This window comes from Solanum pennellii, chromosome 10, assembly GCF_001406875.1.
Source record: "Solanum pennellii chromosome 10, SPENNV200".
Classification (NCBI taxonomy): Eukaryota; Viridiplantae; Streptophyta; class Magnoliopsida; order Solanales; family Solanaceae; genus Solanum; species Solanum pennellii.
The window spans coordinates 47807424-47823671 of NC_028646.1; the positions used below are offsets into that span (position 1 = coordinate 47807424).

General features: G+C 36.3%; 1 protein-coding gene across 1 annotated transcript; it reads right to left on the reverse strand.

The window, feature by feature from the left end:
* Window positions 1-2425: 2425 nt before the first annotated feature.
* LOC107001304 lies at window positions 2426-4406 on the reverse strand. The gene is made up of 5 exons (XM_015199410.1): window positions 4199-4406; window positions 3660-4120; window positions 3295-3554; window positions 2809-3192; window positions 2426-2747 (listed from the first exon to the last, which is right to left on the reverse strand). Exons 1-5 carry the CDS (start codon window positions 4404-4406, stop codon window positions 2426-2428), a joined length of 1635 nt encoding a protein of 544 aa, XP_015054896.1.
* Window positions 4407-16248: the final 11842 nt, after the last annotated feature.

Below are 16248 nucleotides of genomic sequence, written 5' to 3' on the forward strand. Positions count from 1 at the left end.
CCATTTGATGATTGCTTGATTTGTAAACCAAGGAAGAATGTTAGTTCACCCATCATGCTCATTTCAAATTCCTTTCCCATTAATGCTGAGAATTCTTCACACAAATGTTCTAAAGTAGCTCCAAAAATTATGTCATCCACATACACTTGAATGATAAGCAATTTTTATTCTCTTTTTCATAAAAACAAAGTATTGTCTATCTTGCCTCTTTTGAAACCATTCTTCAACAAAAACTTTGACAGCCTTTCATACCATGCTCTTGGAGCCTGCTTCAGACCATACAGGGCTTTATTCAATCTGAACACATGATCTGGTAGCTCTGCATCTTCAAAACCAGGAGGTTGCTAGACAAATACCTCCTCTTTGAGATCTCCATTCAGAAATGCACTCTTCACATCCATTTGATACAGCTTGAACCCCATGAATACAGCAAAAGCTATTAAAATTCTGATAGCCTCCATTCTGGAAACAGGTGCAAAAGTCTCATCATAGTCTATTCCCTCTTCTTGATTATATCCTTGAACCACCAACCTGGATTTATTTCTAGTAATCACTCCATTTTCATCAAGCTTGTTTCTGAAAACCCATCTGGTTCCTATATTGTTCTGCCTGCAGGTCGAGGAACCAGGTACCATACCTTGCTTCTTTCAAACTGATGAAGTTCTTCTTGCATAGAGTTGATCCAATCTGCATCACCTAATGCTTCTTTCACATTCTTGGGCTCAATAGATGATATGAATGCTGAAAATGCAACTAGATTTCTTGTTTTTGATCTAGTATGAATTCCAGAATTCAAAGGAGAAATAAGATTATCAAGAGGATGTGATGAACTATGCTTCCATACTGATCTTGGAGCAGACTGGTTGAGTTGATCAGCATGTTCTTCTTCATAAAGAGTGACATCATTTTCTGGGGAGTTTGATGTACTCTGGCTGGAATTCTGAGTAGTACCAGGTACCTCATCACATTTTTCCACCTCATCAGCCTCTTCAGGTAGACTATGATTCTGATCATCACAGTCATTTTTCAGTTGTTGTCCTACATCAGCTTCACTTCCTTCATTTTTCTGCGAATTGAACAGTTTGATCACATCATCTTCATCATTTGATCCATTATTCCTCAAGCTTCCATCCTCATCAAATACAACATGAATGCTTTCTTCAATGCATTGAGTTCGTTTGTTGAATATTCTGTAAGCCTTACTCGATGAAGAATATCCAACAAATACTCCTTCATCACTCCTAGGATCAAATTTTCCCAGATCATCCTTTCCATTGTTCAGCACAAAACACCTGCATCCAAATGCTCTAAGATAACTCAGCATAGGCTTTCTGTTGTTGAGCAGCTCATAGGGGGTCTTATTCAAAACAGCTCTTATCAGACACTTGTTGGTAACACGACATGCTGTGTTAACAGCTTCAGCCCAGAAATTTTGAGGAAAATTTGATTCAATAATCATAGTTCTGGCAATGTTCACCAAGGTTCTGTTTTTCCTTTCCACTACTCCATTTTGTTGAGGAGTTCTAGGAGCAGAAAAATTATGACTCATACCATTCTCCATGCAGAATTTATCCAGTTTTGAGTTCTCGAACTCAGTACCATGATCAGATCGAATGCTGCAAATGACTTGATTCAATTTGGTCTGAATCATTTTGAAAAACACCACCAACTCTTCAGCTGTTTCTGCCTTTGATTTCAAGAATCATGTCCATGTATATCTCGAGTAATCATCAACAATCAACAATATGTACTTCTTGCCATTTCTGCTTTGAACCTTCAGGGGTCCACACAAGTCCATGTGAAGCAGCTCTAGTGTTCTTGATGATGTTACTTGCTTTTTAGGCTTAAAGGATGATCTGATTTGTTTTCCTATAACACAAGCTTCACAGATTTTATTTTCAGCAAACTTCAGCTTTGGCAGACCTCGGACCAGGTCCTTAGAAATAAGTTTGTTCAATAGAGATGAGCTTACATGCCCCATCCTACGATGCCAAAGATCAGCATTCTCATTCTGAGCGCTAAGACATGTCAGGTCATCTCCATGAGACGTTTCTAAGTTGGCCACATACATATTTTTACTTCTGTGAGCAGTGAGAATTACCTTCTTTGTAGTTAGACTCACCACAGTGCACTTCTCAGAAGTAAATTTGACTTCATTTCCTTTGTCACAGATTTGAGACACACTCAACAAACTGTACCTCAACCCATCCACATGATACACATTGTCGATTGAATCTTCAAGAGATTTTCCCACTTTGCCAACTCCCAAAATGTACCCCTTCTTTCCATCACAAAAAGAGACACCTCCTCCTTGAAGTGTCTTGAGTGAGAGGAAATTTTTTACATCACCAGTCATATGTTTAGAGCATCCACTGTCCATATACCAACATTGACTGCTGCTCCTCTCACTCACCTGCACCAAGAATCACTTGTTTAGCTTGGGAACCCGTTTCAATTTGAGTTCCCAGAAGGCAGACAAAGGAGTGATTAGAATGTATTTAGTCCAATAGGGTAGATTTTGAAGCTTTCTAACAAAGGACATTGGGGCAGTGACAGATTTTTTCTTTGAAAATCTGTGAGTTGAAACATTCTTTGGAGGACCAGGTCTCTCTTTTGGTAAATTTTGCCTTTCAGCATAATTAGAGAGTCTTTCATAGGATTTTCTCCAGCCAGCACACTCTCCCTTTAAATGCCCATTCTTACCACAATGAAGACAGAGCAGATTGTCAGACACAAACACATACTTGCTGTGAGGATTATAAGGAGGAGTGATGTTCAAACTTCCTAGTCCTTTCTTACTGAAATTACTCTGATTTTGTTGCATTTGACAATAACTTTGAGGATTTTGTCCACTTAAGAGATTTTTCAAGTTCTTCCTTAAGTTTGACAATATCCTTTTCTAATTTGTTGCTCTTTTCCAACGACAGACCAAGGTTTTTCTCAGAGTTTTTCAGTTTTTCTTGAATTTCAACTTGTAAACCATTTGACATTCCATTTAGCTTTTCAGCTTCTTCATTTATCTGATTCATCTGGTTCTTAAGTTCAGAATTATCAGACTCTAGAGACACCATTCTTGACATTTTCTCTTCAAGTTTAACTTTGTTTTCAGTTAAACTGTCAAGTTCAGCATTCATGGTGTCTCTTTCAGATGTTAACTCAATTACAGAATCAATCATGACTTTTGCCAACGTTCTCAATTTTTTAAGAGAATAATTATCCAAGTCATTTTTCATATCAAGAAGAGTTACCTGGTCGTCCTCTTCTTCATTTTCTGTATGAGCCATGAGAGCAAACATTTCATTGAAAATGGTTTCCTCCTCATGTACAGCCACCATAGACACATCATTTGGTTCATCAGGATCTTCTGAATCACTTGAAGAATCACCCCACGCAGCAAGAGCCTTTTTGACCACCAAATCTGCAGCAGCTTTTCGATCTCTCTTACCGAGTACCAGGTCCCTTCTCTTCTCTTTGTCACTTCTTGGTTTTTGATGTTCCTTGTTTTCATTCTTGAGCAGAGGACACTCTCTGATAAAGTGGCCAGCTTTTCCACACTTGTAGCATGTATCACCTTGAGTAGCATTTCGAGTACCATTTGTTCCTCTTTTAAAAACTTTGTTTTTTCTCACAATTTTTTGAAATCTGTTGATGAGATATGCCATATCATCATCACTGGAATCTTCATCTGATTTGTACTTCAGCATCAATGACTTGTCCTTTTTAGCTTCCTTCTTTGATGAATCGTAATTTCGATTCATCTCATGTGTCTTCAGATTTCCAATCAAAGCATCCATAGTCAGCACCTTCAAATCTTTGGCTTCTGTGATGGCATCAACCTTGCTTTCCCAAGATTTTGGAAGAATTCGAAGTACTTTTCTGACTTGTTTGCTCATGCTTATAGGTTCACCAAGACTTCGCAGCTCATTTGTAATGGAAGACAATTTTGTGAACATGTCATGAATTGTTTCTCCTTCCTTCATTTTGAAGTTCTCATACCGAGAGGTAAGCATGTCAATCTTTGATTCTTTGACTTGTTCAGTTCCTTCATGAGCAGTCTTCAAACAATCCCAAATTTCCTTAGCAGACTCACAAGCTGACACCCTGTTGAACTCATCAGGTCCTATCCCACAGACAAGAAGAGTTTTTGCTTTGTAGCCCTTTTCAATCTTTTTTCTATCAGCTTCGTCGTATTTCTAACTAGGCTTCAGAACAAGACTAGTTTTCTCTCCATCCTTTTCTTCCATCATCGGAATAAATGATCCATCAAGTACAATATCCCATAACTCGCTGTCTTCAGCCATGAGGTAATCATGCATTCTAACTTTCCACCAACTGTAGAAATGTCCATTGAAACGGGGAGGTCTTGTTGACGACTGACCTTCTTCGAGATTAAGTGGAGCAGCCATTCTAGAACAAATATCACTTCCTTGGTGTTAACCAAATAGAGAGTGCCTGTTCTGATACCACTTGATAGAATATATGCCTTCACTTAACAGAATAATGGACCAGGTCCCTTCCTACACTAATGAATATAACCAGAAAGTAAAATGCAGTAAAATCAACACAATAATTTTACGTGGAAACCTCCTTGCTTAAGGGAGTAAAACCACGACCTGTCTCACAGGATTTTCAATCGTTTTCACTAATCTTCAAAAGCAAAAGTAAAACACGATTACAACAAATGTGAGAAGAAGTTTTTAATCTCACGTTTAAGCAATAGTCTCTATTGCTTAACAAGCCTAAGTAGAAAACAATCTACCCACTACGCTATCCCACTTGGACAACCTAGACTTTTAACACTGCCCACTGATTCCTTATAGTTTCAGGAATAGTTTACAATATAAGAACAAGAGAATATATTCCTAAACAGCTACACTAAAAGCTCCAGAGATTACTGCTGTTCTTGGAATAATTCTTCCTTTTGTTTACTAGCAGCCTTTGCAAATGTTCTTGAAAAGTTCTATTTCAAGTTGCAAAAACTACCAAAGATGTTTAGGAAAGTGCCTTTTATATGGACAAGTCACTTTCCTTAAACTCTTTCCCATTGGTTGGAGAAGTCTCACTTTCTGACGCCATCGGGAAGTGTGCACCTACTTTCTGTACCGTCTCCAGCTGGCAGTCAACTGGCTCGTTACAATGAGAGTCTGGTACCTCTACAAGGTCCCTGTGTTTGTTTCATCTTCAACGCTCAAGTAAGAAACCTGGTACCTTTACAAGGTCCCTAAGTTTGTCAAATCATGAACAATATGCATTAAGATTCAGTGATGCAATTAGTATTGGCAATTTATATAGAAGTATCGAAACTTGATAGATCAGATTAAGCAAAAAAACGACTTTCCAAGAAATAAGAAGTTTCCATAGGTGAACTTGTTGAGGCTGCATACTCAATCCAATATAATAGTTTCGAATATACTTAGGAGTGCATTTCACTGATGGTCATGCCAACATGGTCGCCTTTGATATTTAAAAAAAAAGTTACTCTTAACATATAAATTTGAAACTACAATCCCGGATTTAAATCTCCCTTTGGAACCTTTGCATCTACTGGATGCCTTAATGAAATCTCACTTCGTAAAAAAATAAAAAGTTTTACAGAGTCAACTTATATTACTTGAGCAATCATATTTTTTCTGACCATGTTGAAATAAATTTATGCTTTACAATTGTGAAATAACAATATTTGTTAATCATAGTAAAGCCTACAACACTACACTGACAGTACAAACATATCAAGACAATTAGTCAAAGCTAAAACTACTACCTAAGATTCATGATCCAACTTACAAGATGGTCAAAATTTAAACTATCTCAGCGAAAAGAGTCAAGTCAGATTCAAGCAACTATAAGTCAATAAAATTTAATAAAGAATTTTTCAAAAAAAAAAATAATAATTTTGATGCCTTGTTATTCTGCATGCTAAATTGTGAATAAGTTATTGTTCCTGAGAAGAATCCATAACCTATATCAATTCTGGCTAATAATATAATGATTCTCGGAGATTATTTTGTTCTCAGAAATCTTCACCTATCTTGATTTTGGCTAATAAATATAATAAATTGCAGAGGTCTGCCAAATAATGTAGATATATAATAACTCTTTTGGCCATTATTTTTCTAAATGAAAAGCTCTAATTCAAAATACTATGTTAATGTGAATGGCTGAACTATGACAGAATGTTATAACATTACAAAAGTAAAGTTTGAAACCGCACCACTCACCTTTGGTAGGTGTGTTAACAACTATTTATAAAATGCTTGTTCAACAATTTCAAGTTTCAAAGACTTTCGACAAGTAAAATACTATGAATGTAGTTGTATGATATTTCACCTAAGACATATCTGCTTTTTTTAAGAGAAATTTTTGTTACAATGAAATCTTTAAAAAAGAAATACACTTATTTTAAGTACAGAGATTGCAAACAGCACGCCTGGGCTATTTGCACTAAAAAATATTTGTACTTGTTCAACACTCTTGTTAGTTGTATTAGCGGAACCAAAATACATGGTATTCTGAAATGTGAAGCATATTACACTTGTTGTAGTGCGTTTTAATATAAATAAATATTTTTTTACTAAAGTTATTTTAAACTGATATGATTCAAGCATGGAGCAAATACTATCATCTCTACCCGATTTTTCAATTTGCAATTATAAATAATTTTCAACAAAAGGTACTTTAATGGAAGAGCAAAAAAAAAAAAAGAACTCGTGCAAGAATCCATAACTTGTTGCTTTGGGAAAAATAAATCAAAAATCATAGTACGTAGCACCAAGAAGGAATGTAGCTAATTGAGCTACTACACTTTTAAATGTTGTGTTTATTAGCTGAATGCTCTCAGAGTCTCTGTTGGTGTATTATATACCCAAATAAGTTGGGTTATATATTACCCAAATAAGTTTGGGTTATATATTACAAAATTGTTGATTGTCATATTTATACCACTATGTAATAAATTATACCTATACTAAATAGACAATAACAATATCAACATATTCAATGTAATCACATAAGTAAAGTTTGAGGTACCAAAAATACCACACCACACACATTTCAATTAGTTTATACGAATTATACATATATTGGACCCTAAACTTGGTTTCAAATTTTAATTTGGACCTCCAACTTTCATAATGCACAAATAGGCACTTTAACTATCCAACTTTTAAATAAATAAACACATGAGTCCTACATGGCACGTAGGACAAAAAATGACATATATGACATGCGTGTCTATTTTTTCAACTTCATACAAGTTTAAGTGTCTATTTGTGCACATCCAAAGTTGAAAGGCATAAATGTGATTTGAAGTCAAGTTAAAGGGCACATTTATGTATTATGCGTAGTTTATATTGATGTGTTTTGCTTTGTCTACAGAACATCTAACAATCTCCTTTTTTTTTAATATCGTCCACCAAATCCTCTTGTCTCTTATGATAGCTACCTTGTCCAATTTTAGATTAAAGAATAGTATGTCGCAAAACTTTACCTACTTCAAATTTAGTCACTAAGTAGACAAATTTAAACTAAAACGAGTTATGAGTTTGAGTGTAATTTGCATGTTATAAATTCAATTATCATAATGCAATAAATAAGTTGTATCATCTCTTTTAATATTATAGTTAATAAAATATAACAATAATGCATGAATTTTCAGCATCCTCCTCTATGTTGGGTTATCCCACATCGGAAGTGGATTGGGCTGATGGTCAATTTATAAGTGTGAGAGAAAGCCTCAACCTTTGAGTTAGCTTTTGGGTTGAGAAGGCCCAAGACCACCCAACAAACTGGTATCAGAGCTAAGATTTTATCTGAGTATGCTCTGTGGTTGCAGCACAGTCTGAACTTCCACATCAGAAAAGATTTACTTTGATTTGCGATAACTATATTTTTTGGGAAAAAAAATGGAAGCCAAGACAAGTAGAATGGTTACTTTGAATGGTGTTAATTATGCCATTTGGAAGGGAAAAATGGAAGATTGCTTTACGTTAAGAATTTTTACAAACCAGTATTTACCACTGTAAAGCCTGATAATAAAACAGATGAAGAGTGGAATCTGTTGCATAGACAGGTTTTTGGATTCATTAGGCAATGGATCGACGATAATGTGTTGAACCATATTTCTGGGGAAACACATGCTCGAACCCTATGGGAGCATCTTGAAAGTTTGTATGCTCGAAAGACTGGCAACAACAAAATGTTCTTAATAAAGCAGATGTTGAGTTTGAAGTATTATGATGGTGCTCCGATGACAGACCATATGAATAATTTTCAGGGGATTATGAACCAATTATCTGCTATGGGCATCAAATTTGATGAAGAAATTCAAGGCTTGCTTCTACTTGATTCCCTACCAGATTCTTTTGGAAACATTTAGAACGTCATTGTCAAATTCTGCTCCGGATGGTGTGATCTCTATGGATTCCGCCAAGAGAAGTGTCTTGAACGAGGAGATGAGAAGAAAAACCCAAGGTTCCTCTTCGTCGGATGTCCTGATAACTGGCCCCAGGGGGAGAAATAAAACTCGCGGTTCTCAGCATAGAGAACAAAATAGGAGCAAATCCAAAGGCAGACTTAAGGATATTGAGTGCTATCATTGTGGCATGAAAGGGCACACAAAGAAGTTCTGCAGGAAGTTGAAGAGGCAAAACAAAAACAAAGAGGAAACTAAAGAAGATGGCAATGAAAATTGCCTAGCCACCGTCACCATCGAAGATCTTGTTACCGTTCTTGATACAAACATGATAAATATTGCTTGTGATGAGTCAAGCTGGGTTGTGGACACTGGTGCCGCATCTCATGTGACATCAAGGAAGGATTCTTTCTCTTCCTACACTCCTGGTGATTTTGGAACATTGAGTATGGGTAATGAGACTGTTTCTAGGGTGGTTGGTATTGGTACAATTTGTTTGGAAACTAGTGTTGGAACTATACTAGTTTTGAATAATGTGAAACACGCTCCTGATGTTCGTCTGCACCTAATTTCTGTTGGTGTTTTAGATGATGAAGGATATGTTAGTACCAACGGTGATGGAAAATGGAAGCTCATTAAGGGTTCCTTGGTTGTGGCTCGTGGTAAAAAACGTCGTGGTCTATACTGGACTACGGCCTCTACTTGTGTTGATATGGTGAATGCGGTTGAGAGCGATAGCTCTTCAACATTATGGCACAATAGGCTTAGCCACATTAGCGAGAAAGGTTTAATTTTCTAGCCAAGAAGAAATTATTGTCAAATTTCCAAAGTGTTAATTTAGAAAAATGTGAACACTGCTTGGCTGGTAAACAAAATAGAGTTTCCTTTAAGTCCTACCCTCCTTCAAGAAAGACAGAGTTGCTTGAGTTAGTGCACTCTGATTTATGTGGTCCAATGAAGACAAAGACATTGGGTGGTGCACTCTACTTTGTCACTTTCATTGATGATTGCTCGAGAAAACTTTGGGTCTATGTCTTGAAGACTAAAGACCAAGTGTTAGGTGTCTTTAAGCAGTTTCAGGCTTCAGTTGAAAGAGAAACTGGAAAGAAAGTGAAATGTATTCGTACAGATAATGGTGGTGAATATTGTGGACCATTTGACGAATACTGCAAGCATCAAGGTATTAGACACCATAAGACTCCTCCCAAGACTCCTCAGCTTAATGGTTTGGCTGAGAGGATGAACAGGACCTTGATGGAAAGAGTTAATTGTTTGCTTTCTGAAGCAAAGTTGCCAAACTCATTTTGGGGTGAGGCTTTATTGACCGTTGCACATGTTATTAATCTATCTCCTGTTGTTGCTTTGCAAAGTGATGTACCAAATAGTGTTTGGTATGGAAAGGATGTTTCCTATGAGCATTTGAGAGTATTTGGTTGCAAAGCTTTTGTACATGTGCGGAAAGATGAGAGGTCAAAGTTAGATGCCAAGATAAGGCAATGCATCTTCATTGAATATGGCCTAGATGAATTTGGTTACAGGTTATATGATCCAATATAAAAGAAACTTGTGAGAAGCCGTGATATTATTTTCATGGAGAATCAAACAATTGAAGATATTGACAAAGCGGAGAAGGTAGAATCTTCAAGTTTTGATGGTATAGTTCATCATGATGAAGTTCCTCACACAAGTGTGCATGATATTGTTGGGTTTGATAATCATGATGACGCCCAGAATCATGTATCGAATCAACATGTTGATGTTGATAATAACAATGATATTGTTATTGATGATCCTGTTGCTCATGAAGTTGTGGACAAATCAAATATTCCGCTTTGGAGGTCCACAAGACAGCGGTTTCCTTCCTCCCGTTATTCACCCAATTTGTATGTGTTACTCACTGACGGGGGAGAACCTGAATGTTATGAAGAGGCCATGGAAGATGAGCACAAGAATCAATGGATTGAAGCCATGCAAGACGAGATGAAGTCTTTGCATGAGAACTACACTTATGAGTTGGTAAAATTGCCCAAGGGCATGAGAGCTTGGAAGAACAAGTGGGTGTTCAAAGTTAAAGTTGAAGAACACAACTTGAAGCCCAGGTACAAAGCTAGATTGGTTGTTAAGGGATTCGGTCAAAGGAAAAGTATTGACTTTGACGAAATATTTTCTCCTGTTGTGAAAATGTCCTCGATTCGCACAGTTCTAGGTTTGGCTGCTAGTCTTAATTTAGAGATTGAGCAGATGGATGTGAAGATGGCTTTCCTTCACGGTGACCTAGAAGAAGAGATTTATATGGAACAACCTGAGGGCTTCAAAGTAGATGGTAAAGAAAATTTTGTACGCAAACTCAAAAAGAGTCTGTATGGCCTAAAACAAGCTCCCAGACAGTGGTACAAAAAGTTTGAATCTGTTATAGGGGAGCAAGGCTATAAGAAGACTTCTTCAGATCATTGCGTATTTGTACAAAAATTTTCTGACAAAGATTTTATCATCCTTTTGTTGTATGTGGATGATATGTTGATTGTGGGCAAGAATACTTCCAACATTGACGAGCTGAAGAAAGAGTTGTGTAAGTCTTTTTCTATGAAAGACTTGGGTCATGCCAAGCAAATTTTGGGCATTAGAATTACTCGTCTTAGAGATAAAAGGAAGATTTATTTGTCCCAGAAAAAGTACATTGAATGCGTACTGGAGCGCTTCAATATGAAGAATGAGAAGCCTGTGAGTATACCTCTTGCTGGTCATATGAAGTTGAGCAAGAAGATGTGTCCTACAGCTAGGGAGGAAAAAGAGAACATGGCCAAAGTTCCATATTCCTCCGTTGTCGGAAGTCTAATGTATGCAATGGTGTGCACTAGACCTGATATTGCTCACGCAGTTGGTGTTGTCAGTAGATTTCTCGAAAATCCGGGAAAAGAGCATTGGGAAGCTGTGAAATGGATACTCAGGTATCTTAGAGGAAGCTCAGATGAATGCTTGTGTTTTGGAGCATCAAATCCAATCTTGAAAGGCTATACAGATTCTGATATGGCAGGTGACCTTGATAACAGAAAATCCACTACTGGATATTTGTTTACTTTTTCAGGGGGAGCTATATCATGGCAGTCAAAGTTGCAGAAATGTGTTGCACTATCTACAACTGAAGCTGAGTATATTGCGGCTACTGAAGCCGGCAAGGAGATTATATAGCTAAAGCGATTTCTTCAAGAGCTTGGTTTGAATCAGATGGAGTATATTGTCTATTGTGACGGCCAGAGTGCAATAGACTTGAGCAAGAACTCCATGTACCATGCAAGAACAAAACACATTGACATCAGATATCATTGGATTCGTGAGAAAGTGGAGAATGAATGATTTCACGTCAAAAAGATTCACACAAGTGAAAATCCTGCAGATATGCTGACCAAGATGATACCGAAAGACAAGTTCGAGTTATGCAAAGAACTTGTGGGTATGAGCTCTCTCTAAAGAAGTTGAAGATACCTTCTTCCAGTAAATGGGACTGGAGGGGGAGATTTGTTGAATTCATCCCATTTTTTAGTCAACTTTAGCTATTCAATTGGTACAAGCAATTATTAAAAAGGAATATTAATTGGAGTTGAAAATAAAAGATTTGGTAGTTGGCAAATTGGTAAGATTTGCAACCATTCTTGACTTTGCTATGTTTACATATGTCATTAGTGACATCGGCATGGTTTTATCCTTCTATAAATAGAGCATTCTTGCTCTTTTGTAGAACACACCAAATTAGAGAGAAAAACCATTTTGAGAGCAAAGTGAGGTATTCCATAGACTATACAAGAAAATAGTCAGTGAAGAAAAATAGAGTGTGAGCGATATTTTAGTAAGACGGAAACCAAAAGAGTGTTGTTCTTTTTGAGTGTGTAGTAGTCACTTTGAGTATTGTATTCGTGACTACACAGTGTAAAATTCCTTACTATTGTAATATCACTTGCTCCTCTTGGCCAGTGGTTTTTTCCCTTATTTCAGAAGGGTTTCCACGTAAAATTCTTGGTGTCGTTATTTTCCCATTTTATTTCCATTACTTTTACTATATATATTTTTGTGCTCGTCCGCGTTTTCCCAACAAACTGGTATCAGAGCCGAGGTTGTTAACAAGTCTCAGCCCACCAGGGAGAAACTGGGTTGTCGTTCTCTCCAGCCCAAGGCCCGATGTGTGAAGGGGGAGATTGTTAAGTTATCCCACATCGAAAGTGGAAGGGGCTGATGGTCAATTTATAAGTGTGAGGGAAAGCCTCAACCTTTGAGCTAGCTTTTGGGTTGAGAAGGCCCAAGACCACCCAACACTCTAAACAACATAGAAAATTGAAATTTTTACTTAAGTCATCTAAAACATTATTTTTTACCAAACTAAGTCATTATATAAAATAATTTATTAAAATAATACATTTTATCAAAATTTTACAAAACTAGTATAAACGTATTCCACATTAACGTTTTAGAGTATATTTCATTTTTTAAAAACTAACAGCGTTAGGTTGATATACATTACTGTGAGTAACGTCTTACTTCTAAAATGTTTTTTTAGTAATGTTTTACTCCTAAAACTTTACTATTACAACATTACTCACAGTAACGTTTTAGGAGTAAAACGTTACTATGAGTAACGTATATCAACCTAACGCCGTCAGCTTTTAAAAAATAAAATATACCCTAAAACGTTACTGTGAAATACGTTTATACTAATTTTGTAAAATTTTATAAAAACATATTATTTTGATAAATTGTTTTATATAATGGCTTAGTTTGGTTAATGAGCCTCTAAAACATCTTCAACAAGTCAATATTTGACGAAATTCTAAATAATATGTATCTTTAAGTAACATTGCATTAGCACGAGGAATTTTAGCAAACATACTCCCAACAACAAACTTCAAAGTTTCAGTTACCTTTTGGTCACCTATGACATGAGGGAGATCAAGCACAATCAAGTACAAGCTCGGAAAAGCTTCGACAATAGCCATAACCACGGTGCTGCTTCCTCCTTTGATGTCCACCAATAACGCCAAACACTCAAATATACCTGCACAACAATAAGAAATCAACAAATTGGAGATCAATCTCAAATCACCAGTCATTGTCATTGCATCGTTGAAAACACCATTGAACTTTAGCTCTTCATCAGTACTTTTTTTGGTGAATATTAAAAAGAATCCATACATATAAATTAGGTATCAAAGAAAATAGGACTAATAATGGATTTCTATGCAAATAAGTCAAAGTATATATAAAAAAAATTGTGGTCTAGAAGTTGAGAAATACTCAATTTATGAAAAATTATGAAAGAGGAGAAGGACAAGGACGAGTCCCCTATAGAACAAGTTCGTTTAACAGTACCAACAAATGACGATCCATCAGTTTCAGTATGTACATTTTGAAAGTGGTTTTTGGGGAATATTTTTTGTGGATTAATGTCATTATCAACATTTTCTTTAGTTACATGCAACATTACTTATAATCAGTACGAGTAATGCACAGGTTGCATCGTTCCATTAGGTGAACTCCTGGCAAAAGTTCTTCCGATGAGGAAGTTTCATTTGCCAAGATCTGGATTAAGTGAATTTTTGCTTAATCCAGGTTCTTTTAGCATGAAAGAACATGTTTTAATTTCAATTTTTGCTACTGCTGGTGTTGGATTTGGTAATGGATGTGCTTATGCTATTAGTATTAAGGTCTTCTATCACAGGAAAATATCCTTCTTGGCTGGTTGGATCCTTGTCATCACTACCCAGGTATATTTCTTAATTTGTTTGATTTCGCAATTTAACTTGACAAGAAATTTAAAAAAAAATTAATTATTTAACATATTTAAGCTAATAATAATGGCATATCTAGTAGCTATGTTACTTAACTACCTAAACTTTTACCATACGAGTTCGATTACCCACTTTGTAATTTGTGGCAATTGAGAAGCACTTTCTAGTACACCAAGTAATATCTTTATTCAGTATAAAATAGTAGGAATTAGCAATGGATAACTTCTGCGACTAAATAACAAAAATGAATCTTCAATCTAATTCCGCGACCATCATAGAATAATTAATCTTATTAGTTACAAACTATTTACCAATAAAATTCGTAGCAAATTCTTGTTTTTGTTTTGTATTAATGACATTTTATAATGGATTTAGGTTTTGGGTTATGGTTGGGCTGGTATTATGAACAAGTATGTTGTTGAGCCTGCAGAAATGTGGTGGCCATCTACCCTTGCTCAAGTCTCTATTTTCAGGTAAGAACCAAAACAAAAAAATTGCACCTTCTAGTGTAAAAAGTCCTCAAGTTCTAATTTTAAGAGGGTCAAAATATTTGTGCCAACTCGAATACTCTTATCGAGTCTAAAACACTTCCTAATCGAGGTAACTTCATATTTGAGCTTGAACTTGAGACATTGGAAGGAGTACTTAAATTTGTCAAAATAGTGTATAAAAGCTCACCTTCTTCCATTGTGTCATCTTATTACTTTTGTTCTCCCCTGTCCAATATCAAAAGCTCAAAGTCGAGACTTCTGAAGGAGTACTTACCACTCCATCACAATCCTTGTTGATCCAGGAAGTAAGATATTATTTACTATGCTTCTATCTTTTTTGTACAATAGTCTATGTAAATTCTGGTTCATGATGACATTTTGCAGGGCACTACATGAGAAAGAAAATGGTGTCAATTACTCTAGAGGGAAGTTCCTTTTAATAGCATTGATATGTAGTTTCACTTGGTACATTGTCCCTGGATACCTCTTCAAAACTTTATCAACATTCTCTGTGCTCTGTTTGGCATTTCCAAAATCAGTGTTAGCACACCAACTTGGGTCAGGCCAACATGGCCTTGGCATTTTATCTTTCACATTTGATTAGTCAGTCTTCGCGTTCTACACCACTCCATTGGTAAGTCCATTTTTTGTCATCCTAAACATCTTGGCAGAAAATGCTATAATAGTTTACATGATGATTCCTGTGGCTTGCTGGGGCTTAAACTTCCCCTTTTTTCGACTGATTTATTCGACGCCGATGGGCAGAAGTATAATGTATCAGCTATTGTTATGAATGATAGAATATGTGCCTTCACTTAACAAGTAATGGACCAGGTCCCTTACTACACTCCAGAAAATTACTAGAAAGTTAAATGCAGTAAAATCAACACAATGATTTTACGTGGAAACCTCCTTGCTTAAGGGAGTAAAACCACGACCTGTTCCACAGGATTTTCAATCGTTTTCACTAATCTTCAAAAGCAAAAGTAAAACACGATTACAACAAACGTAAAAAAGAGTTTTCAATCTTACAGTTAAGCAACAGTCCCTATTGCTTAACAAGCCTAAGTAGAAAACTATCTACCCACTAAGCTATCCCACCTGGACAACCTAGACTTTCAACACTACACACTGATTCCTTTATAGATTCAGGAATAGTTTACAGTTTAATAACAAGAGAATATATTCCTAACAACTATACGAAAAGCTCCAAAGATTGTTGTTGTTCTTGAAATAATTCTGCCTTTGTTTTCTAGTAGCTTTTGCAAATGTTCTTGAAGAGGTTTCTCTCAAGTTGCAAAAACTGCCAAAAAGTGTTTAGGAAAGTGTCTTTTGTATAGACAAGTCACTTTCCTAAACTTCTTTGCCATTGGTTGGAAAGGTCACACTTTCTGACGCCATCGGGAAGTGTGCACCTACTTTCTGTACTATCTCCAGCTGGCAGTCGACTGGCTCATCATCATGAGAGCCTGGTACCTCTACTAGGTCCCTGGGTTTGTTTCATCTGCAATACTTCAGACAAGAACCCTGCAATACTCAAGTAAGAACCTGCAATACTTAAGTAATAAAC